Source organism: Gouania willdenowi, chromosome 19, assembly GCF_900634775.1.
Source record: "Gouania willdenowi chromosome 19, fGouWil2.1, whole genome shotgun sequence".
In the NCBI taxonomy this organism is placed as follows: Eukaryota; Metazoa; Chordata; class Actinopteri; order Blenniiformes; family Gobiesocidae; genus Gouania; species Gouania willdenowi.
The window spans coordinates 3,908,671-3,935,950 of NC_041062.1; the positions used below are offsets into that span (position 1 = coordinate 3,908,671).

Genomic DNA, 27,280 nt, shown 5'->3' on the forward strand with positions numbered 1-27,280 from the left:
ACATTACATAAATTCCTAAGAGTCAGAAACTTTTTTAAAAGCCACTTTTACACACGATGCATTTATTGTCTTATCTTACTTAATCCGATGTTTTTATTTGAAATGTTCTTTTTAACTGATTTTAATCTGTGGTCTGTTTTCTCCATACAAACAAAATCCAAACTAAACTTTAACCACTTTATAATTTACGTGCTAATTATGATCAGGTCAATTATAAAATAATTATAGTGGTTTGAACAAGTTTCTTTACAGGTTGTTGATCTAAAACAGGTTTCACGCCTTGATCAGGGTTAAGAAAACTTTGCCTATATATATATATATATATATATATATATATATATATATATATATATATATATATATATATATATATATATATATATATATTAGTCTGAATTAATTAAAAGAAAACTGCTGATTAATGTTTGTAAAGCTGCAGGTTGTGTTTTACGGACATTTCTCAGCTTTTTAAGTCCGTTTTTGGATAAATAATCACCAAAGCTTTTCAACTTCATTGATAGCGCGTTTCTAAAAGTGTTTTTAATATTTTTAAAAATATATATTTTTTAGCTTCAGTAACGCAGGACGAGTTTCACTTTATTCGAAGTTCACTCCGTGAAGTTCTGAACACGCTCTCTACACAGTCCCACGGCTAGGACCGCCCCTGCTCTCCTCTGATTGGCCTGTTTCCACCAACAATCAGCTGCAAGTTTCCATCCTGCCCTCTGATTGGCTGATACCTCTGTCACTGCTCCTCGCGGCTCTCTATAAGGACTACCGCTCACCGCCCGCTGAATCAAACCCGAGAAGAAGCTGGAGGCGACAATTCTACGCTTTTTTAACTTCATAATGAGCACAACGTCCTCCCAGGGGCGTTAAAGCCTGGATTTACCGATGCTTTTCGTGCTATTCGGGTGTTTTATTTTATTGACTACTACTCTCTGGTTGAGCTAATTGGGAGTAAGTGGAGGTGCCACCACGGCCCGGGCTGAGTTTGGCACTATGCGCCGCTGGGATGTGACTGATGGAGTATAGCCTGAATGTCTTCTGCTCCAGCCCCGTGAAGAAGAAGCTCGTCCTGGTCAGCATCATGTTTCTAATATGGGTTTATATGCTCTACTCCTGCGTGGGCTACTGCTCCACCATGCCCAGCTCAGTGGGTGACGGACACCGGGTGAAGGACGCCGCGGGACGGAGGACCGAGGGCGGCAGGGCGGACCTGGTGTCCAGACTCATGGCCCAGCAGCAGCAGCGGTGGGAGGACATGGAGGGAGACTACGAGGAACCATCCATCAGGACCTCCGTGTCCAGGGACCTGCTCGATAATAATGAGCCGGAGACGGACTGGGAGCAGCAGCAGAGACTCCCGGAGCCCAGCGCCATGTCCAGCTTCTCCAACGGATCCGGGAGCAAGAAGCTGCCGCAGGCGATCATCATCGGGGTGAAGAAGGGAGGAACCCGGGCTCTACTGGAGTTCCTGCGGGTTCATCCGGACATCAGGGCCGTGGGTGCGGAGCCGCACTTCTTCGACCGCAACTACGACAATGGCCTGGACTGGTACAGGTACATAAAAACACACATAAATAAACAAAAACACTCCTGAAAAATAATAAAATAAACCCTGCAAATTTCAGACGCGTTAATATCCTTAATTAACAAAATATATCCAAATAAATCAAAAGTCATAAAATGCAAGAAAAAAAACATTACACTAAATATTTAAACTTACCTCATTGATTTTTGGCAGTTAATAAAGTTTATTTAACTCTCCTGATTGTTTGATATCTTTGCATTTGTAATATTTCTCTAGCCTCTGTGACTAAGTAATTTACCCCCTGGGATAAATGAATTATTTCTCATTCTAACATTAAATATAATGAGATAATTGAACTACTCTATAGTTTAAAAACCAGACTTTATTCAGTTGAGTTGTGACTTTTTAATAAAGAGGGGAAAACGAATTATTTGAACCCCCTTTTTTTTTTTTTTTTTTTTTTTAAAAAAAAAAAAAAGATTTAATTTAATCGTAAACTTTTAAAAATGATAGTCCACGTCTGAATAAAGAACAAGTAGTAGTTTGTAGTTTTAATTGATCTAGCCTCGTTACTTTTATTCTCATTCAGATTCTTACCTCACACTGATTCAATCATTTATTTCTTTGAGTTTTTTTTTTTTTTTTTACCCTTCGTTTAAAGACTTTTTTGTTGTTAAATTAATACAAATATTGTGATTTTTAGTGGTTTTCCGCACATTTGGATTGGACTGCAGGCTTTTTTTTGCGTTGTGCAGTGATCTCTATTGGACGAAAAGCATCATTACACCCTCACAGGCTCGATTCCCATTTCACAGCCTCAGATTAACTGAATTTAATCTACTTTACCAGTATAAACAGCTACAAAGCTTGGCAGGCTTTGGGTTTTAACAGGTTGGCACAAACACACATAAGAAAACAATCAAATGGGTGTATTTAAAAGTTATAGCTAAGGTAGAAAAGCAGCAGATGAATGGTGTCATTTGGAGCTTTTCTTATGCCAATGGGCCTAAAACCCCCAAAACAAAGCAACGATCCTTTGATTCTTCAGAGGCTGAAAAACTGACTTTATCCTGTAATTTACATCACAAAGTCTTCATCGAATGAGCTCAGCCTAATAACGTTTTATTGAGTCTTCAGTTTGTTAATTTATTCAATGTAACTTCATGTTTTCTGCGTTTCACACTCAAAATCTTGAAGTCGTATCCATTTCTGATCCGATTAGGAAGCAATAATTTTGGTTTTTATGCGATAGAATGGGACGTATATGCATATTTGTGTGCGCGTGTTGTAATTGTAGTCGTGTTGTACATGTGTGAGAGGTTGTTTTATGCTTCAGCGGGACATCTCAAGGGCAATTTTTTGAGCCAAGGAAAACCTTCTCAGCGTTTCCTTGGGAGAATTTCAGAAGAAAAACTCTTTAAGGAGGGAGCTGCTGTAAGAAGAACATATAGGATTTGGTGAGACGGCGAGCATAAGCAGTCTTTGTACAAGAAGTAAGGGAAAAATCATATTTTACTTAATGCTGATTCGTCAAGCTGTCCCACAAGGACTTAATACAAGGAAGAGGCTATAAAGTCTCACTCTGAAAGTGTGATTTGCACAATTTTTCCCGTTATTGTCCACCTATGGTTTACCCCCCATAGGGACGTGCATAGAGCTGGAATTCTAGCTAGCAGAAGCTTTTGTAGAGCGAGTGATCAGAAAAGAGGACGAGGAGGAGGAGGGATGAGAAGTTTGGAAATGAAAAGAGGAGGAGATAACAAGTGTTTCTGTGTTTTCATGATCTACTCTGACACTTTTTATTTGTCCAAAGACAAACACACGATTCATGCATCGCCCCGAGGAGGGGGGGGGGGTCCTCGTATCAGGGGGTACACATTTTCAGTGAGGTCATGCATGAACACACACACACACACACAATGAAAGCCCAAGCCCTGGGTCTAAAGGGAAACATGCTTACATTATTTTCACTTTGCACCTGTTTAATGGTGGGATGCGAGAACAGCTGCTGGTACGTGTGTATAAACGTGTGTAATATCCCACGTAAATCCTCATCAGAACAAATACTGACTGCAAAGCCTTAATTAAATAAGTCTTAACCTAAAAAGAAAAACCAGTGTTGGATATTTCAGTTTTAAACTTTTTTTAAATATTAAATTTTGTAATTTACTGGACAAGAAATAGTTTATTATTAGTTAATGCAAGTTTTTTGCTTATTATTATTTGAATCCAAAGACGTTAATAATTAGACTGAAGAAGGGAGGTTGTAAAGAAAATATGATTCTCTAAATGGCATTTTTCAATCAATCGTTAAAAAAATCTATATTCTTTGAAAACTAAGAGTGAAACTGTAGCACAATACTGACAATTTTGAATGGCAGAGCATCACTACATACAAGAAACATTAAATTATTCAGTTAATGGTTCTCAGCAGTTTAAAAAACAAGCATTGAGTGATAACAGGATATTTTTTTTTCATGTTCGTTAATTAAACTGACTTGTAAAATTTTCAAGTAACGCAAATAAAGGTTTGAAAAAATGAGACGTGATAGTTAGTTACCCATACTATTAGTAGTATTAAAAACATTATTAATAATATTAATTTATAAAGACAAAGCTGCTCTTTCCTGCAGTAATGTGGACAGAATGCTGTGCCTCAGCAGCTGAATGTAAAAGTGCAGTAGTTTGTGTTGGAACAGATTTGAATGCTCAAGGTTCAAATTTATTCTACATATCTCTCATATTGATTCTGCAATTTTCTAAATCTATAAGTTGGATTCTTTTTTTAATGGATTGTCTTTGTTTTCATTTTAAATAAGTACCGTAATATTTTTGGTAATCACAAACTGGCCTTTAACAAAGCCCAAAACTTTGACGTCTGCTCAGCTCTCACTCTACATTTTTCAGTGAGTTTTTTTTTTTTTTGTGAAAATAAAAGCAAATATTACACATTTTGTCAAAATGTAACCATATCACAATAAAAAAAATACCTGTTCAATAACTTGATGATTGTGTGTGTTTAAAAATTCACGTGGTACGATTATTTATGGTCAGATTTCCAAAGTATTAATTAATTCTGTAATTCATTCAAACCTTTAATTTATCTATAAATTTATATTTACACATACTTAACCCAGGTTGTGTGCATCTTTACCTAAGCAAATATATTATATTATTATGAAATAAGTGACGATAGTTTAAGTAATTAGAAAACAAAACATGTTTAATAAACAAAGTAGTTTATTCTTATTAGATATTATTAGTATTGTGAACACGAGTCCATTTGTCTGATACAGTTTTATACAGCCATGCACTGTGTGTCCTAAAGGCCTGCTGCTCTGTCATAACTCCAGGGACTAAAACTCTGGAAGTTTCTTTCACCTCTCACTCCTACAGATTCTCGATCTCTCCTTTTCGCTTCTGCTGCTTGTTTCCTCATTTCTGTTCACTCTAATTGGCTGTGAAGGGGCTTTGATATGTAATCACTGTTGTTGGGTTTTGTTGTCGTGGCGTAGCGTAGCGTAGCGTGGCTGTACGTCTCTGTTAGCTGTCAGCGTGGTGGACCCGGCTGCTCTCTGCTCGCCGTGTGTCTGGGCCTGTGAAGCTGTACACAGGCCGAGGAGAGCGGAGCAGGGCTGACCACACACTGTGCACTGCAGCATTGCTCAAGTTACAATAGTAACTAACTTTCACAAGACGTATTGATATCTAACAGTCAGGGAAGTCCAAAGCTTATGATGGCTTTAAGTAAAAGTTGTTTAATTGGTTAAGATTACTGGCGTAGTTTTGCACTTGAGCACGACTGATATGGGGTTTTTAGAGCCGATACAGATATTTTGGTATTTAAAAAAGCTGATATCCGATATATTGTAAATAATAACATAAGTAATTTACATCATCGGTGTCAAACTCATGATGTAAATTGACCTCAAACAGAAAAGCTCATGTTTTTGTGAAGAAAAAAGCAAAAATTCAAAAAAATTCCTGAATGTAAAGTAATTGGGGAAAATTCCTTAACTTTGTAACAATTTTTCTCAAAATTGGCAACGTAATTTGCCAGACTTCTGTAGGATAATTGGTAAGAATTTTCCTGGTTTTTAAAAAAATAATTGTTAAATAATATTACTGTAAATTATTTGCACAACGTCCTGTTTTTACTGTATATTTTACTTGGAACAAAATCTTCCTGCGGGCCGGAATAGATGCTATGGTGGTCCAAACTTGGCCCGCAGGCCTTAAGTTTGACACGTGCTTTACATAAACATATACATTTCTTATAATACCGAAAATATGATTTAAGACAAAGAAGCAAAACACTACTAAATTAAAATAAGCAAGTTTATTGAGTAACACTGTCAACATAATGACTGTAAACACACTAATTAAATAAAAAAAAATAGAAAAAGAAAAATTTTGCAAACTATATAAAAAACATGTGAATAGTATTTTAAAGTTTCACTCATAAGGACACATCAACGTGATCAGCAGACGCCTTCAAGGAAGACTGACAGTTGGCAGTCAGAACATGTCAAGACATTAAAGTACATTTCAAAGTAAATTTCCTGAAAAAAGTCATCTTAATAAATGAAATCTTAACATATTATTAACAAAGAAAGATGAAATGAACTTGCTGGAATTAAAATATTTAAAAATGAAGTTGCTTGAATCTCAAAATGTAACTCTAAGGTTAACAGTCATAGGAGATCATGTCAGAAACTCAGATCAGGACATCCATAATAAACAGGTTTATATTCATATGTATTCATCTGTATTATTTATTATCCATTGGAGGCTTAAAACATGCTAAATAAATCTGAAGTTTTAAATAATCTATAATCTGTAAAGTAACGGGATGCATGCTAATGAAAGGGAGATTGTCAAACAAATCAAATGTTTTTAAGGGTTTATGTGTGGATGCTACATTTAACTTTGGGAACACACGCTCGACTCCTTTACGTAATGCGGTTTATAATCAGAGGCTTGGGAGGAAACAGGAAGTGTCTCCAGTCAACCTCCATGTCTGCTCACTGATAAAGGCTGTGGAGGTGGAGGTAACCAGGCTTATACCAAGAACAAGTGCAGCCTTGTTAACAAACCCAGAGACTCCAGTCCGTTTCAGGGACAGTTCTGGATGGCCGCACAAGCTTTTATCTGCTCGCTGCAGGGGTGCTGCTTTTCTCCACGCAGGTGACCTCGAGCTCTCGCCATAGGCGCCATCTGCTTCCAAAGTAAAAGGCATCACGCCAACTAAACGCCTCGTGCTGATGTTTGCAGACATCCTTTGTGAAGAGTCAGCGGGTGAAGGAAGGTGTCGTCCTCCATGGAGGAAAACACTCAGACAGCTCGCACCAGTGTCGCCTCCTCCGGGATGGCCTGTATTGATTGGTCAAGCTTGATCGGAGCTAACGTGTAGCAACGGGTTGAGGGGCTTTTGACTTGTGTGTTGACCATCTGCACAAGCTACAGCAAAGGGAGTTTTCTGTTTTTCCTTACAGAAAAAAAAACATCTTGTTAACTTGTAGCTTTTGGCAAATCCACAAACATTGTGCAAATAAAACTGTCAGCATATTGAGATTTAACAGACCTCGAAATTATTAGTTAGCAGTGGAGTTGTGGTGAGGGTTGCACGACAACCTCCTGCTGCAAGAGTTTGAACAAAGTCTAAAAACAATATTTAGGTTATTTTAAAAAGTTTGACACTAGATCGCCCATATTCCCAACCAGCGGGGTACGCAAGCACATTGCAACGGGTACTCTTAAACATCATCAATATTTACATATTCACCACAAACTAACTATAATATTTCTCAATAAAATATTGTCCTTTGTTGTCCTTTCTGAACTCATTGTAGTTCAGGGGCCAAATATGGACCAGTTTGATTTTATATGGAAAAAAAACATTTTTCTATTCTGCCCTAGTTTTTAATATCCTTCCATGCCTTGATGTTCACTTATATAATTCTTAATTTTGTAACCAATTCTTTATGTAATTTAAAGGAATTTTGTGGAACTGTTTGCAAGAAATTACAAGATTTATACAGAAATGTGTACACAATTTGTACTTAAAATGACTGCATTCGTGTAATATTAACACAGGAAAACTGCAAGCTCCTAAAAATATTGTGGCTTATCATTAAATTGGTGAATTTGAGATATTTACAACTAGATTAGTTGGTAATTTACACAATAATTCATGTTATCAGTCATTTCTACTGTCTCCTGCAGGCTGAATTTCATGCTCTAAAGCAGGGGTCCCCAATCCTGGTCCTCAAGGGCCACTATCCAGCATGTTTTAGGTGTTTCCCTCTTCCAACACGCCTGAAATGACTAGGATCGTAATCAGGCTTCTGCAGAGCTTGATGATGAGGAAGAGGGAAACATCTAAAACATGCTGGATAGTGGCCCTTGAGGACCATGATTGGGGACCCCTGCTCTAAAGGGCCAGATTTGGCCCCCGGTCCTTGAGTTTGACACGTGCTGTAGAGGCTGTTTAATTACACTAGGAAGCCATAATTAATAAGCATTCAATTCAATTTAAATCACTTAATTTGTCCCCAAAGGGCAAAACAGATGTACAACCAGCCATACCATTGCACATTTACACTTAAACGTAATAGTAATTAAAAAGTATGTTTATGCAACGTGCATTTATACAGTAATGTAATATCTACACTAATGATCATTAACGCGTTGTGAGACATGCTTGTTTCTAAAGAAGACAAAAACACCATGCTGGAATTATTATACAGAAATCAAGGAAACATCAAAGCAATCGGCAGACGCCTCTGAAGAAGACTGGCAGTTGACAGTCCAAATGTGTCAGTATAATAGAGTAAATTTCTGAAAAACCGTTGTCTGAATAAAGAAAGCTTAACATATTATTTAAAAAGAAGACTAAAAGAACTTGGTTGAATTATTGGTTAGTTTTACCCTACTGATGATATTTTGCTTTTATGTGAAAGAGCCATTTTAAAAATATTTTTAGTATTATGAGTTTGTAGATTAAATATTTGGAATTGATACACAAATGAAGGGGATATACGGGACCACAAATATGTTGACTGTTAACACTTAAAAGGGCTGTATTGTTGTGCAGGAGACAGTGGTCTGTTGGGATGATTCCATACTTCGGCTTCCAGATTGTTTTCTGATTCCTGGAAATCCTGAATCTCCACTGGGAGCAGACGGCCAACCGTTCTGCTGCTGACAGCCGGTTTCCATCGTCTGCTCCAGTCCCCAACTGTAGGTGCCTTTGAAATCAAGAAACGGTTTATAACTGAGCCTTTTTACCGTCACTTCCCAAATGAGTGGATTATTTACTAAAAGCCCTGTTCCTTAAATCCTTTGTCCACTCTCCAGCTGTGCACTTGTGCAACAATAGTGTTGCACGTCATGCTTGGCTCGTCGTGTTGTAGGCAGGGATCGCTGCGGGCCCTCGGTGACCAGCAGCGGCCCCATTCCTGGGACGCTTCTGGTCATCAGCACAGGGGGAACAGAGGACGTCTCTCCACGCTGCCTAAGCTGGCATGGCCAGTGTGAGAGTGACCATGGGGTGCAAAGGCCGAGAAAAAGACGGCTTTCATCTACAAATTACCGCCGGTCAATAGTGAATGGAGAGACCTGTGGAGAGGGGGGAGGGGGGTCAGCCCCCACTCGGCCAGTGTCCACGTGCAAGTGATGGAAACAAAGGGACATTTTAGCAGAGTTGATTCCCGTTTTCATCTACTTAATTTTTGTAAGTGACAATAAAGCCATACTTTTGCTGAAATCCAATCAGAGCTCATTTTCTTTTTTGGAAAGTATCCAATTAAAAATGTTTTTGTTGCATGGAAGGCGGGATTAGCCGGTATGTGATCCAATAGGAAATAAGATGATTGTGTTTGCAGAGGTAAGACAGTTGGTGTGTATTTACAAACATTAATACCGTAGGTTGTTCAATGGTTATTGAATCTTTTAAAAATGCATAAACTCTTAGTCGTTATAATTTTGTTGAGCAAAAACTAAGTTACATTTTGGTCTAAAGACTAAAACGAATCAAAATTGTTGGCCTGTTTGTTGGAAGATTTGCGTTTGACATTTTATACACAGTAATTTAAGCAGCAAAGTTGACATTTTTCATTCCATGTGGGAATTCAGAGCTTTTTAGTTGTGTGTATATTTAGAGGACAGGTGGGAATATACATAGAAAAGTACCTTTTACTGTAAAATATTGCTTATGGTCTGTCTGACAAGTTCTCTCCACTTTAACGAAGAAAAGTCCAACTCTTCCAAGGAGTTTGAGGCAAAAAGACCAAGTGATGAAGCCACACTTTTCCCAGGTGTGAAGTCCCAGAGGTAGCCATTAGGGTGCGTGAGAGGAGACCTGCCTCTGGGAGTATGGACACACACTCCCAGACAAAGAAGGAAAGAAGGCGACAAAGGTCTCCTGAGGTTTCCATTAGCCTGGCAGTAAAAGAGCAGAGCTCATTAGACGCTCCCAGTCTCCTCTCCTCTCGACACTCGTCACTTTCTGTTTCGATGAAGTCCCAGTGTGAGAACACTTCAGCTCGACTTCAGTACGAGCTGGCCAAAGTCCAGTCAGTGTCAATTATTCTCCACTTTCTGCTTTGTTTGACTGACTGCAGCCATCAGGTGGCTCTGCTCCTCCTTATCTCCCCTCTATCAATCATTAGGTATTAGAGAGTTGGTCAAAAACATATTACAAGAAAATGATTGCATAAGATAAGAAAACATGAGCAGTCAGTGATCTTTCACACTTTAAAGGCTTGGAGGGAATTTCTATCCCAGTCAAAACGATTCAGAAGGTACGTAACATGCATTTGTTTTGCATGAGCAATGAAAAGCACAATCCGTATCCGATCCAGATTAATTAAGGAACCAACGTGACATAACTGAATCAAATTTCGTAAAGATCAAATATGAACTGAGATATACATTTTTAGATGGGGATGTTTTTAGTGTTTGAAACTAATTCAGAATCTGTATATTGATCCAAAACCCTTCTGAAATGTGAGGGAATCTTCTATGGCCTAAGGTCTATCTTTGGTTGAACTTTTTTTTGGTTAAATCTGTTGTAGTTTTGACGCAATCCTGCTAACAAACAACTAATTCTTTGGCAGAAGTAGAAATAACAAAAAACCTCACGGAAGTCCAGTTCATTGAGGAATAACCTGAATTAAGTCGCTATAAGAAAGGGAACAAAATGCCAAATACACATTATCAATTTCCTATCTTCTTTTTTATATTCAATCATGACAGAAAACCTATTCCTACACGCTGAAGATCATTAAATGACAGCATGAACATCACTCTATCATCCTTTTCTTGCATTGCATGTCCGTCTCCTGGTAGTGAATGTCAAGTTTGATTTCTTTCTTTGAAACCTTCTGCTGAATATACATTAAACAGGGTTGGTGACATAATTTCCAGGTCAGATGTTTGATCTGTTGCTTGTATTTATGATGGGGAGCTGCAGGTTGAACAAAGAACAAGGGTTATTATTGAAGATCACTGACGGTGCTCTCTGTGCAGAAGGTTAATTGTCACCACTGGTGCCGTCGTTGCTCAATATGTGTAGTTCTATGTTTGCACGGGAGGTTTTGGGTGAATTTGTGAACCTTTAACAGCTGCTGCGTCAGTCAGGGAGGGAAAATAAGAGCCCGTCGAGGCAGGAAGATGGTTTTTCTTCTAGTAGAGAGGAAATCCCCTCATTCGGGCGCACACTTTGAAGTTCACCTGTCTTCAAAAAAGGTGTGCTGGCAGTTATGGATGACAGCCAATTCTAACAGGATGCAAAATAGCAAGCTTGCTCCTTCCCCGAGTGTGTGTGTGCCTCCAGAGTGGGGGTGGTGGCATGTATGTTCTTCTTGAGTCTGTTTCATCTTTTATTCATCTTTGCTGTAGGAAGATCAACGAGTCATGGGGCTCTCGGTGCATGTCAAGTGTCAGGAAATCAGTCAGAATAGCTGATTCTGCTTCCATGCACATGCTGAGTCTTCACCTGCAGCGCCTCATTGTTGCACGGTCCTCTCCTTGTTGTTATTTTCTTCATCCTTTCATGCTTCACGGGGTTTATTTGGTCCGAGCAGCCAGCCGGTCGTACCCCGACGCTGATGGAGTGGCGGAATGTGTGGCGAGCTCCAGGATAACACCTTCAGCAAATACCCAGAGCAAACACTGTGATTAGATAGGATTACGAGAGCTAAACAAATTCAGCCCTGGATAATATCACTAAGATGTGGGTTTCAGATGGTGCCCCGCTCTGTGAGTAGCATGTCGTGTAGAGCTCAACGCTTAATCGCATTCAAATTTAACTTAAAGTTGTGTATATATCTCATCTAATAATGTGGAGATCCAGAAAACACTTAATTACAACTAGAACTATTCCCCTACATTTAAGCTAGCAAAGTTAGCACCCGTACGTTGGGTTTTTTACATCCATTAAAGTTCCAAACAGTAAGCGTTCCCAAATAAGGTGATTCCAACCTTTTCAAGTTTAATCAAGAAGGTTAATCAGGGCAGTCAATACTTTGTTGCTATATTTAGCACTAGTTTTGAATTAATTTTGGATGTATCCATGCATTTTCAGATAAATAAGGAAATTATACGCTGTATCAAGAGGAAACAGACCATGTGAAACAAGTAGAAGAAGCTACAGTAGCTTTGACATTAGATGTATCCCCATCACATCACAGTTCACACACTCTACCCTGTTCAGGCCTGTGATGTATTTACTTTCTCTTGATCTAAAAATAATCACAAATTAATGCCAGAATATATACCAGAAACCTCACAAAAACATATTTTCTCCATTACCGCAGAAACCCCGCTGCACTGAAAGGCGAGCTATGTCAACCAAAGCGATGAAACATGCTGTTATCTGTTACCGGATCTAAGATATCTCTAAAGTCCGAAAGCCAGAAGCATAATAAACAAAGAAGACCCGTTCTTCTTTGTGCTGCTCTCCATCGTCCCTTTCACCAAGTCTTCTGTTTTATTTATGCCACATGGTGGGCTCACTCTCTGCACTGCAGGGTTATTAACACTCTGTAATTCTAGGCAGCCATCATTGGCCACAAGCCGCAGCCATTCCAGACTTAAAGAAAAAAATCTCTGACTGTGGATTCCTGCCTTGTTTTCCATAGATGCCAAAATGGCAACGAATGCACCAAAAATGCACTTAGTGAGGCAGGAAAAGGGTTTTAAAACCATATCATATCAGATAATCCAGCATCTTATGTTTATTGTGTGACAAAACATGTGGTAGTACATTTATTGTTTTTCAAACCAGTTTCCTCTTTAACTGCTCATCCTTCCTGTGCTGAGTCACCTCCATTATTCCTTATTAACGCAAACTTTTTCACACAACCCACGAGAGTGCTTTGTTTAAATAAGTGCCCCTCTTCTGTAAAGATAAACTCCTCGATTTCAGCGTGCAGTGATGGATCGATGTGTTGTGCCAGTGTTTACATGAAGGGTCAGTAGATTCCCAGGCCTGCTTTGACACTTCACCACTGCTTGATAGAGTTCAGGGTCTGGGAGCTGAATTCATCAAACAGATCAGGACTTTTACTCTGGCCGCAGAACTCGAAAGGGTCAAAGAGGAAAGTTGAAGGACCCCCGCACAACTGCAATATCTGTGAGACTTTCTCCGTCTTCTTTGGATCAAATACTTTCCTGTTGTCAAAGTTATTTAAGTCCCTGCAGCTTTTTTTCTAGAGATTAGCTGTTATTGCTATTTATTTAACTTTATGTTTCGATGTTACAGATTAGCGGAGGAAGGGAATGTTGCACTGAAATCACACAAGATTACAAAGCAACATTTCCGTCCTTTTGCTACACAGACATTAAACGACTGGTTTGACGAGGAATATATTGTGGAAATTGAAATACTGCAATGGTGGCCTAATGGTTGAGGAAGTAGGCTTGTTACCAGTTTTTATTCCGTCGTGGGACATTGACCAATTCCCTTCACCCTCACTTTTTCTAGGTTGTCCTTGCAAATGAAAACTTGCACTCAATGTTAAATAAAGGTAAAATAAACAAAAATGGGGAGGTTTGACATTTCTTTCTTTGCTATGCATTCAACCACATGTTTTTTTTGACAAATTGATGTGCAAATCTGTAATATTTACCACAAAAAAATGCATGCCAGCCGGGGTCATATTTACATTAGCATTTCAGAAAGTGAATTCTGTATGTTCTCTACATGTTCCCAGAGGCTCTGCTTTTGTACAGCTCACGCTATTCATGCCATTTCAGAAAACACTTCAAAGGATCACAGCAAGCACAAAATTCTCCATAATCAAATTCTCCACAACACCTATGTATGTATTATGTCAGACACAAAAAATGGCATACAGTAGTTTATTTCACGCTGAAAGACATTTTTGACAAAGAATAATTAAGCTCTAGAGCATCCGTCCCCTTCCAGTGCCCATATCCCCCATCCTGTGGCAGGCCCCGACATCCAGGTCTGAGTGATACTAGGCCAGCCTGCATTATTAATCCCCATAGCAGACAGATGACTTGAAGATGCTTGCACTCAGCCACCTTCCAGAGTTTCCAGTGACACCATTATTCATTGAAGCCTGTTAATTTGAAACCTCACGTTGATCTGCTTTGGTGAGACTTCAGCATCATTTGAAGGTCATCGTCGGATGATTTTTAGGTATCGGGTGGCCAACGGGTGTAGAATATACATGCACACATGACTGAAGATGTGTCATGCCAACACGATCACGGTTGCAGAATGTATAAAAAAGGTCGTTGTGTAAAAACGACTGTGATATCTCACTTTTCAGAGAGAATCTCTGGTTTTTTACAGACAGGAAATAATGTGTCACTGAGCTCTAAGTGGCCACATATAGACACATGGATTCTACTTTGAGTTCCTAATGGAAAAGATCAAGTTCTTTTGGCTTCTGTACTAGAGTATTTTACATGCTTTATGCTTTTGGCTAAAGTTTTGATCAGTAGTTGTGCATATAGTGGAGTATGGTTAAAAACATCTGGTATTTGTGCACATTCGGGACATTTTGAGAGTACTAATCGCCATGTTAGCATGTTTTGTGGTCTTTGCGAGTTTGCTCTAATTCACCTAATTACCTTCACCTAGGAGTTAATATATTCACTGGCATTTATTTGTTTCTTTGTCTTTTTGCAGGATTACTTAACGGATTATGACGTTTTAACCAAAAACAAAAATAAAAATCCCTCTTTCTCTCTTACCTCACAGATTTTAATTTGGATTGGAATCCGGTTTGCGCATTTCATCATGATTTTTGGAAAAAATGAAGGTGCTCTTGTTTAACTTTTATTTCATCATTTTCTTCATTCTCATTAATTAAGACCTCGGTAAAAGGTGTCCCACATGGCTTACTATGTGGGCCACTTGTATTTAGTTGAAAAATAGTAATCACCTTCTTTGTCCTGGTGTAGATGAACTACTCTATGCTGATGAGACAGTAATAAAAACTTTTCATGTCTTTAACTGAACGTAATAAAGAAACGTAAATCCTGTCCAGTACATGTGGACATTATGCCTAAAGTTAGCCCAAGTTTTGATTTCAGAGTCAGTTAAAACCTTTACTTGGCATCCTGATGAAGATGCGGGCATTAGTGCAACCTCAATCCTTCAAAGATTGCTGATTTAATGAAATGCCCAAATCCATTCATACATTCAATGTACCATTATCACCCTCATTAATGTCTCAGATATCGTAATTTTGTGTACCTAGTACTACATATTCTGTACAGAGATAAGGGCACTCAAAGGCATAGATCATTGCACCACTAAGTAGTCCCCTCTACACATCTATTCAGTCATTATGTTCTAAGGCTAGTTTTTATCAAGGTTGAGAAGATCAAGGTCCAAACACGTACAGCTGTGAGTGAACAAGTGGCCCTAGAGATGCTTATCGGCAAAAAAAAAAAAAGGATAAAGATGCCTCTTTGTGTTGTCTGGAAATGCAGCTACCTCCACCACTTTGGCTCACGAGCTAACAGGCCCTTCAGAGAAAGGAACCCTTTCAGTGGTCATTCCCTCATTTCCTCCCTCTTCTATTTCCCACTTGTGAAGCGGACTTCAGCGGCTGTTTGCCAGGGGTCGAGTGATTCTTGTGAGTTGAAGAGAAAATGTAAAAAATTGAGTTTGCTGCGCATGGGAATTCATTTTACAAACTTGCTTCACCTTTAGGCTAAATTAGCGACACACAGTGCGTGTTTGTTGTGTTGTGTGGCGTTACCTCCCATTGGAAGATAACATTCGCTCAAGGGTCCTTAAGCCATAGAGAATGGACCAGATTAGCTTCAAAGCCCAGAAGAGTAAAAGCCACACCTTTGCGCCGCTGTTAGATACAAACAACCTGAGATTTGCTTGTATTTAAATCCACCAACCCCCAATTTGACATTCAAATGTTTTTAACATCTCAACATGTGAGAGAATTGAAAACCTTTTGTATCAAATACAGAATTAACAGATTTGCGTCAAACCGTTTGGTTCGTGCTTTTTGTCTTGGAGCTCAGCAAGTCCCTGTGTAAGGGATAGTGTGACACAGACAGCTCAGTGGCAGCCTGTTATCATCAAATCAAACGTGACAGGAGGGAGGCAGAAGCATCGCACAGAAATAACCCTTTTCCTGTCAGACGTTTAGCTTCGGCGAGATGAGGGGGGGGGTCTTTAAAACCATTCCGCTGACCCTTGCTCGATGCTGTCATGTGACGGGGGGCTTCTGCTTTCTATCTTATCACAGGCTTTGGCATGTCGTTCAACTTTTAGAGACTCTCAGTGGACGGAGGGAAAAAAAAGTTGAAATGTAAATCATTTCAAGCAGGAAAGCAAATTTTTGTTGTGATATACGAGGCCACTAGACTAGTTGTTGACAGTGTAGTGTGTGGAGCCATTGTTCTCTAAAGGGGGGGGGGGGGGTGACGCTGAGATGTTTGCAGGGCAATTTTGGCACACGCTCCACTTAGAGGCTCTCCAAAGCGCTTTTTCCTCACTTGAGACTGGGAAGGATGGCAAAGTGCTCCACTCAGACCCCACCACCATCCTCTCCTCCTCCAGCTGCCCCACCGACCCCGCCCCTCAGCTCTGACCGCTGCCCTGCTCGCCCCCTCGCCCTGAGACAATGGTTCACTTTCAAAGAAAAATAGGAAAATAGAGGATCCCGGTGTCAGAGAATTGCCTGTTTGCTGACGGAGTGTTTAAAGGCAGCACCTCATAAATCAAAAAGGAACATAATGGGCTTTGTTTCTCCAAGAACTTCTTGTCTCACTGAATTGTTGCCTGCCTTTTTTTAACTTCCTGCTTCTTTGGCTGAATGAGCGGGTGAAGTCAGACGTGGTGGTGGTTTCTTTGAGGCTTCTTCTTCAGGCTCTCCTTGCTGTTCCCATCCCTGTGTTTCATTCCCCTTCAACCCCCAACACTTGAATTTATTTATTTTTCTCTTTTCAAGGATTCCCTGAGCTTGGATCAGCATAATCTATCACTATGCACATTGTAACTGAGGCCTCCTCCTATCTCCACGCCATTGTCATGTTGAAATCGGATTAGAAGGCGAGCTATTTGCTTCTTGTGTTTGGCGCTGGACTTCTTTTTGTCCGTCAGCACTCAAACTGACACAAACATTGCAGCCAATGTTGCTTAAAGAGATGACGAATTGCTTCAAGAGGTGTAGTATAAACAGTTCTAGGTGGAATTCCATAATTTTGAACATTCCAAAAGCAGCGTGGAAAGCTTGTCTTGAATTCCTTGCACTTGCATCATTCATCCTTCTAATGCAAACATGGACAACTGGTGGCTGGGGGGCCACACATGGCATAAAACATAAATGTACAAAATTGCATTAAAATATACACAATTACATTGAAATACACAAAAAGACTCAACAAAAATGAAAGAAACACACAAAAGGATAATGAAATGACTACTAGAATATCAGAAAAATATAAAATGACAATAAGAATATACAAAATTATACAAAAACTGAAACAACAACCCAGAAAATACACTAAGTGGCTCCAAAAACACACGTGGCCCTTTGTGTAATTTTGTGAAGGCCCAACATAAATGACAAAAATACACAAAACAGCTAAAATGACTCCCATAGCACACAAAAACTATATACAAAACAATGACTCAAAAAGACTCAAACAAAATGACACTAAACAATTACCAAAATGAACTGAATTAACGGAAAGATGTACAAAACACAAAATGCATACAAAATTACAGAAAGATGCACGTAACAACAATAAAACTATACAAAATGCTAACAAAAATGTAAAAGGTTGATTAAAAAAAAATACAGAAAATGAGAAGAGAAACACAGGCAACCATGTGTTCTCCCAGTATTAATATTTAATAATTCATTATTCTAAATGCTGACATAAATGTTGATAATGTGGCTCACATTTTTTAAAAGTTGCCCGTCTCTGCTTTGCATGATGATGATATTATTGTAATGAGATCACGAGCACTGTGATAGGAATGCACAGATCTGCCAACACTAAATAATTCCACACATGTTTTTTTTGGTTACCTGACGTTACCTTGGATTCTCTCTATTTTCCATCATGAAGTTGTGCCGTTTAAGGAGGGAATTCTTGGCCACTCGGCTTGACGTACAGTCCCATGAATTATCCATGAGCTGGATGGACATGAACTAGATTCAGGCTTTTAGAGAATATTTCCCTGCTCTAAGCAAGAATCAAGATGGACAGATGCTATAATGCAGGGAACGAGACAAACTTAGCATTTTTGTGGTTTTTTCTTAGAAAATATAAGTAAATATTTGGTGTAGGATTGCTTGGAAACACTGTTATGATAGCACTGTCTATACAATGACTTATCAGTGTTTGATGTTGGACAACAGGCTAACAGGCTAACAGGACCGTTATCTGTGAGAACATGTTGACTCATCGATTGGTTTGTGTTTAGTTATCTTGTCCTGCTCCTGCTTTTCTTTTGTCTGTTTTTAAATGACAAAGTATTTTCACCCAGTTTCTTTTGCTTTATGTATCCATATGTCCCATCTGAGCTTTAATATAGGACAAGGGTTTTGTTTATTTTTGTCATTTCTTTATATTTTTTTTAACAATTTTTGTAGTTACCTTGTGTGTTTTGGTGACACTTGTTTATTTTTTTCATTTTGCATATTTTATGCCTTTTGTGTTTTTGTATGTTTTGCATTTTTTTGTTATTTGTTTTTGAGTAATAGTGTTGTAATTTATTGTTTTTGGAGTCATTTTTTATATTCTCACATTCTGTGTTTTCTTTGTTATTTCTGTACATTTTTATTAGTTTTTGTGTTTTTTCTTTTTAGAGTAAATTTTGTGCATTTTCTTATGCTGTTTTTGTATATGTGACGGTTTTTCGTTTTTGTTGTCGTTTTGCCATTTTGTGTGTTTTTCTTGTGGTTTTGTACATTTTACTTTCATTTTGTGTGTTTTTAAGGTTAATCTGTGTTTTTCTCTCTAGAAGTCATTCTTGATGCAATTTGACTGGCAGTCTCCTTATTTTTCTAGTTATTTTGTGTGTTTATGGAGTATATTTTGTTTACTTTTCTCTGATTTTGTGTATTTTTGGTGCCATTTTATGCGTTTAATTTGGAGGTGCCACATTTAATTACACCAAGGGCTGCATATGGACCCCGTGCCGCCAGTTGCCCATGTCTGATCTCGAGTCTGCGGCTGGCCTCAAACCCAGTGGTGAGAGAATGAAACATGTTCACATTTTCAAGTGTGTGATTGTGGTTATACATCCACATGTAACATATCTGCATATGGAGCGTTAGCTTAGCATTAGTTTAGCCTTTAGAAAACAGATTCCCTCCCTCTCTCGAGCCTCATCATATTTCAGAGGGTTCGCACTTTTTATTTTTGGTTCTAATGCAAGAATTGGCCATCAACGCAGAGTCATTCAGACGATATGTGAGCATTGCATCTCGCTGAGAGCTTTGCACACTGTCAGAGATTGTGTAAGAAAAGCCACGAGTGAGAAAAGCCAGTTGCTAATCCTCCACTTGACTAAAGTATGGGTGTCGGTGACGTTTCAGAATCCCTCTAAATGTTTCCTTATGTTTGATTATGCAGTCGGGAAGCCTTTTCTTTCTTTTCCATCCTTTTTTTGTCAGAAGTGAGATTTCTTATTGAAATAGCTTGTGGCTATTTATATTAATGGTTTTTTAAGCTCCTTAACAAGGCCAAACAGGCTCAGTGAGCTATTGATTGTAGGGCACGGTACACTTCATCAGCATCCTAATAGTCCCTCCTATCTCCTTTCCTATCTACTTTTCCTTAACCCTCAGAAGTGTTTAAGTGGCGGCCATGATAAAGACTGTTCCAATTCTCTAAAAGCAGAGGAAAGGAGGCTCAATGCTTCCTTTATAACATCCTTAGCAGTGACTACATTTACAGGGACATACACTTACGGAAACTCACGATGGCATAAAACAGAGCACTGTGAAAAATGGATCAGAGACATTTATAGCCACATTGTTTTATTTAACATATTTAAATCACAGAGGAATGATTTGTGTGGTTGTACATTTGTATGACGACAACGTTACGGAGTTTTATATCTTGCATAAATGTAACAATTTCATAAAAAACCTCTCAATGTGACGTCTGATTGTGCAACATAATGGCCTTTCCCTAACTCCTTTAGGAAGTCTCCTAGCACCTTTTCTTAACCCTTTCCTATCCACTTTTCCTTAAGGAAAAGTGGATAGGAAAGGAGATAGGTGGGACTTTACCTAACCTACTCTTTGTGCTCTCCTCTTGTCCCACAGGGAGCTGATGCCCAAGACCCTGGAGGGCCAGATCACCATGGAGAAAACCCCCAGTTACTTTGTGACCAGAGAAGCTCCTGCGAGGATCTCCGCCATGTCCCGAGACACCAAGTTGATCGTAGTGGTGAGGGACCCCGTCACCCGAGCCATCTCGGACTACACACAGACTCTGTCCAAGAAGCCCGACATTCCCTCTTTTGAGAGCCTCACCTTCAAAAACAGGACTACGGGTCTGATCGACACCTCCTGGAGCGCCATCCAGATTGGCATTTACGCCAAGCACCTGGACAACTGGCTGCAGTACTTCCCTATGGAGCAGATCCTGTTTGTGAGCGGCGAGCGCTTGATCAGCGACCCGGCCGGAGAGCTGGGACGCGTCCAGGACTTCCTGGGACTAAAGAGGATCATCACAGACAAACACTTCTACTTCAACCAGACCAAGGGATTCCCGTGCCTGAAGAAAGCAGAGGGCAGCAGCAAGCCACACTGCCTGGGGAAAACCAAAGGCCGGACGCACCCCAACATCCACCCTGAGGTGGTGCAGCGGCTACGGGACTTCTACCGGCCCTTTAACATGAAGTTCTACCAGATGACGGGACATAACTTTGGTTGGGATTGATGTTAAACCAACCAAGACCTTTTTTTTTCTGTTATTCATTGGCAAGATTTGGAGTTAATGCTATATATATATGTAAAATGTACAGAAATCTATTTTATAATAATTTATTTTTATTTCTAAGCAATTAATTCACTAAGCTGCCTAACCATGTTTGTAGGTAACGTCCAACCCACATTGTTTTTAACATTCCTCTGTTGTTTTTCAGTTCTATTGTTCCTCCCTGATTCATTGGTGCTTCATTATACACATAATCAACAACATGGGAAATGTATAGGCACCATATTATAGGGCTGGGTGATATGGACCAAAACTCATATCTCAATATTTTTTCTCAAAATTACATTATACGAGATAGAAATCTCGATAACTTGAATTCAAATTGAGTCTAACCAGAAAAACAGGCACATTTTTTTATTAACAAACAGCTGCACAATATGTGCCACTTTTGGCTTTTTCTCCTCTAAAGGACAGCACGTGTGAGTGAAGAAATCCATCCATGCTGTTCTGAGAAGTAGCAAAAGCAGCAACTCTGAAAACAAGTTATTTGATACAAAATAAGCTGTGAAAAATGTTGATATAAGCGATATTGTAATTTCCTATATCGCCAAAATGGAAAACTCAACATGAATACCGATATATATCGCCCAGCCCTAGTGCAGAGAGGTAAAGAACTCGTGTTCATGTGCATCAACATTCTCTGTGAGTCATTTACAAAGCAAACCTTATTTATTAGGTGTTTTTTACAATCCAGTTTTCCTGCACACGCGTGTTTTTTGCCTAAACGGTGGACCTGTTGTCTCATTGCGTTCAATAACCGGTGGATCAATAGGTGTAATTGATGCTCATTGTGTCACTCATGCCTAACGTATACAGCTGCCCTTTCATTCTGCCTGCTCTAATGAACCACCCATCCATCAAATCCCATCCCAGTCCACGTTAAGGGCCCATGTTAGCATTATGCTAATCGGCTAAAGGCAAGAGTCAGATCGATGGCGACTCATCTCACTAACTCTCTATTAGAGGCAGTGGTGGCTCAGAGCCAGTTCAAAGGTCACACTAAGTCTCAATCAAGTTTGATGGAGAGGAGTTTGAGCTGTGGGGGGGGTGCCTTGTTTTTGCGGGAAAATGTGGAAGCAGAAGCTAATCGGGCGTTTAAACACATGAGATGATGCGTTATTGAATATGGGCTTAGTCTAGTTTGTTTAGTTTGATCTGGAACTAAATAAATCAAAGGAACGACATGAACCCCTCTGTGTATGCCTTATCCACCATCATCAACCAGGGTTGGGGTCAATTATGAATGTAAGTTATAGTTAATTACAATTATGGCATAATTATAACTGAGAAATCTGCTGTGGTTGTGAAAACTAGAAAATATGTTACAGTTCTATGGTTTACACATAAAATACATTTCACAGCTTTTCCCACTACCTTTCAGTTCATTTTAACATTTGAAAAAATGTTGGTCACCGCAATTGTGTTGTAATTGAACCTGGATAATTGAAGATGTAATTGTATATGACTTTCACAGGAAAAATAGTTGTGTAATTTTAATTGTAAATGGAAAAAAAATGCCAGTCACCATAGTCTTAATTGAACCTGGATAATTGAAGATGTAATTGTAATTGAAAAATTCAAATGACCCCAACCCTGTCGTCAACCTCGACTCTCTTAACATGTTGCCAAAAATTGTTCATCTTCTTCACCTTGCACTGCTTTTTATTAGTTGTTTTTTTTTTTTTTTTTTTTACTTGCTACTTGAATTCTCAATATGCAAGAATGAAAGAGGTTTAACAAGGGCACAGGGTAGAAACCATGTCGTAGTGTGCAACTCTACGCTATACATGCTCTACGTTGTGGCCCCGAACGTCCAATCACGTTTAATCTGATTGTCCTTCTGTTATTTAGGAGGTAAGAAAATGAAGCGTTGATTACGTCATCATTTTTCCACGTTGCAACCCCGTTTTAGCCTTTTTCTTTTTCTTTTGTGTGACTTTGTAGTGAGAGTTTCTATGGCGATGGTCTCCATCCCTTTTCTCTTTGCAGTGCAATGTTGGATCACAGCATTTATGATGACCGCGCTTTACCAGCACTCACATTCTACAAAGGAACGTCTGTGGATTTCTCTGAAAATATGTTACGTGTGGCCGCACGACACTCACAGGCGTGGATCGACTCCGTGTTGCTACGGTTGAGTTTTATTCAACCTGATTTTGGAGATCTAAAAAAAAAATAAAAAAGTTTCAATGTTGGTCCTCTCCACTTATTCTATGTATTAAGATTAGCAGATCTGACATGTAAAGCAAGTATTTTGTGGGTATGTACATGAAAAGGAATTAATTTTTACAAAAAGCGAAATGGAAAAAGATGTTTCTAGACAAGAACTGAACATTCATAATATTTCTTGGTATGAAGAAATAAATAAAAAAATATATATTTTACCAAAAACGGTGTTTGTTTTGGCTTCTGTTAGCAAAGCATGTTTATTAGTAAATGTATGTAGCACAAATTTAACAAACTTATCATGTAAAGCAGGGGTGTCAAACTCATTTTAGTTCAGGGGCCAAATACGGACCAGTTGGGCCTTAAGTGGGCCACAGACTTTAGGTGGAAAAAAGAACAAATTTAACATTAATGTGCCCTGGTTTGCACTTTTCAACGTATAAATCATAAAGGTATGAATGTATATCCGCCCCTGCAATATATTCACTTAAATTTCTCTGATTTTAAGAATTTTGGGACTTTTCGTGGAATAATTTGAGAAAAATTTACCAGATTTTAGAAAAATATGAAGTTCTTCAAACGATTTGAGATGAAAAATTACTGTGATCATGTAATAAAAGAACTGGGAAAACTGAGCTCTGCAAATATTGTGGATTTTAATTGAAATTTCACGTACTTTGGCCAATCGGTAATGGAGAAAACGATAAAAAGGTGTTTGTTTTTCGTTTTTTGTACCGAAGCAAAAGAGCTTGAATTTAAAAAAAACAAAGCGTTTTCTGTTTATTCATTTTGGTTTTGGAAACAAATATCAAATAATGAGTTTTTTTTTTTTTTTTTTTTTGTCATGTTTTTGTTACATAATGAAAAACTAATGAAACTTCAGTTTCTGTTTTTAATATCTGGTCTATTCATCTTATCATGCCCCCCCCCCCCCCCCCACACACACACACACACACGTTAAAAACTAAAACCAGGAGCAGAATCCAGAAATAACGCAAACCTCTAAAACCTGAAACAATTACCCACCTACACAATGGCATCAGGTGGCTTTTATTTGCACGTTTCCGCTTCCTGTTTCTTGTGGCGTTGTGGTTTGGGTTTGTGAGGTTTCAGGTGACCTATAGCAGCGTGGGAGGTTTGGCTGCTGCTGGTGATGCCCCCCACCCTCACTCATTCACTCCCTGCCTGTAAAACGCAGCCCATGTTTCCTCACGGCTCGTAATGACTTCCTGTTTGTTTACAAGGCTCGGACTCACCTCGGTACCTTCACAATAAGATGATGAGTTATTGGCTAATCCTACCCACGCTCAATGACACCCGTTTACAACCAGTAATACAGGATACAAAAGCTCACTTATCATTCCTGTCGAGCCTTTTACTCTTGGTTAGACTAAAAATCCATCAATGCAGAATGTATGGTTTATATAAAAAGTCATTGAGTAAAACTCCTCCGACAATCTGCAGCGGCCCAGTATTATTTAGACTATTTATCATCTGCTGTTAGAAGAAACGACTCTTTGCACAATCTAGATTTGAAAGATAAACTTAGCTGGGTGTGTTGCGCTCCCTGGGGTGCACGCGCTCCACATCTCCGTGACACATTTTATTGGTTTCCAAAACAAAGCCAACAAAGAACTACCCCCTCCCCCCTCCCCCCCATGGAGCTGCACTATAGAGGAAAATAGGCTTTATTCCCATAAGGAGCAGAATAACCTAAATATGATATAGTTACAGAAGTAAACTCTCAACGCTAACTTCTGGGATTTTTGTTGGTGTGTCCTGTACTACAACGCTGGCTATCATTAGGGATTCATTCTCTTTCAGTGATGTATGGTGATGATTACATTTAACATTTAGATTTAAATTTAACATTAAGATTTAGATTTACATTAAATATTTAGCATTCTCATTTAGTTTTAACATTTAGCTTTAATATTTAGCATTTAGATTACATTTTTAACCTTCAGATTAAACATTTAGATTTACATTTACATTTAATATTTAACATTTAGATTTAATATTTTCATTTAACGTTTAGATTTAACATTTAGATTTCACATTTAGATTTAATATTTAATGTTTGGATTTAACATTTAGATTTAACATTGACAATATATTTTTATGAGAAAAACACAAATTTTTGCAAATATTGCTGTAAACACGTTTTGTTGCTAAATGTTGCAATAATTTTTTCAAAAAAATTTAGCATGCGCAACCTTACAATCGGCGTCGCATATATAGTGATGCCAACTTGGCTAAACAATCGAGCTACTTCTAATGTCTTTCTTGATCGCAACGGCGACTAAACATCTCAGAAAACGTTCTGGACGACTAGATATGTGATGTTTTCTCTTGCTTTAACATATTGTGAAATAAAGAAGCCTCTTAGATGGCAGGTAAACATCTTTAAATAAAACTGCAAGCATTAATCTTTAGCTTTAATCTGTGATGTATGGTGATGATTACATTTAACATTTAGATTCAACATTTAAATCGAGATTTAGATTTAAATTTAACATTTAGAATCAGATTTAAGTGTAACATTTAGATTCAGATTTAAATGTAACATTTAGATTTAGATTTAAATTTAACATTTAGATTTAATATTTAACCTTTAGATTTAGATTGAACATGGAGATTTAACGTCACAAATTTCACAAATATCGCTGTAAATCTGGTCACGCACTTTTTTTTTTAAACGTGGTTTGTTGCTAAATGTTGCAACAACCTCACAATCTGCGCCCCATAGTGATGCCAACTTAGCAACACAATCAAGCTAATTCTAGCGTCTACAAAAACATACTGGACGACTAAATATGTGATATTTTGTGAAATAAAGAAGCCTCTTAGATGGGAGGGTATTACAGTATTAAAACACTAAAATCACCAAAAGGGTTTGGCTCAATAGTTGATGGAGGCCCAGTATGACACAGTGTAAACACATCTGTCAGTATACGCGGGGGTTAAGCAGCACGCTGTGTTCTACGTTCTCCCCACAGACGCAGGCAGCGACATGCTTCTCATCAGAAATCATCCCTGATATTTACCAGTCAGGAGATGGATAATTGCTCAGCTGGAGCAGCACTGAAAGAGCAGAGGAAGACAAACAGGATGTGGTGTTGGGTGATGAAAAAGCATCTGAAAAAATAAGCCTGAAGTCTGGCATGTGTGTGTGTGTGTGTGTGTGTGTGTGATGGTTTCTCTCTGTGGAAGCGACCCATATTAGCTGGAGACCAACCTGATGAGCCTGCCCCATGAATGCGACACACACACACACACACACACACACACTGGAATGATAGATGTCTGGGCTGGCAGCCAACACAGCCATCTTGAAGGAAATGGTTTGTATAATTAACAGAGGAGTGACAGGGGGTAATTGTTGCGTTTGCAGATGATGTCTTATTGTCGTCCAAGGTGCCTCCAGGGCTGAGATGAGAACAGACACCTGGCAGCACGAGACACGCAAACCCTCATTGACATCAGACACACACACACACACACTTCCATCTCCAGACACTGTATCTACAAAAACAGGAAGTTGCCAAGTTGTGTGTGATCATATTAACCTTAATTTGTACAAAGATACTATAATATAGCATCATAGGTTTGACATAATAGTTAAAGTAGTTACCAGGGTTACAATGAAACACATAAAAAGAGAACATTTTTGTTTTTTGTTTTTTTTTTCTCTTTCAGTTCCATTCATTCTTTTCTGGTTGTAGTAGTATTTACTACTCCATGATGACCTTGATAAACAGATAGTATTTAGTCACCCCCATCTCTTCTTTTTGCACAAACATTTTTACTTTTATTTTGACACACGTGGGCGGGCCTAGGGCTGATATTGTGTGGCCCCCAAAAGTAAAAGCATAATCACTCACACAAAATGACCATAAATAAATACACAAAACAACACGAAAGTACTCGAGAAACATACAAAGTGACAAAAAATTGCACAAAAGGACACAAAATGACATGAAAAACACACAAAATGACATGAAAAACACACAAAATGACATTAAAAACACACAAAATGACATAAACTCCATAACATAAAGAAATATTTCACAACAGGACAACAGTCGTACGCAAAATTACTTAAAAAAG

General features: G+C 38.7%; 1 protein-coding gene across 1 annotated transcript; it reads left to right on the forward strand.

The window, feature by feature from the left end:
* Positions 1-814: 814 nt before the first annotated feature.
* Positions 815-21,440, forward strand: hs3st3b1b (heparan sulfate (glucosamine) 3-O-sulfotransferase 3B1b). Its single transcript, XM_028476169.1, has 2 exons — positions 815-1,563; positions 20,329-21,440. The coding sequence occupies exons 1-2, from the start codon at positions 1,025-1,027 to the stop codon at positions 20,945-20,947; spliced, it is 1,158 nt and encodes a 385-aa protein (XP_028331970.1). The 5' UTR covers positions 815-1,024; the 3' UTR covers positions 20,948-21,440.
* Positions 21,441-27,280: the final 5,840 nt, after the last annotated feature.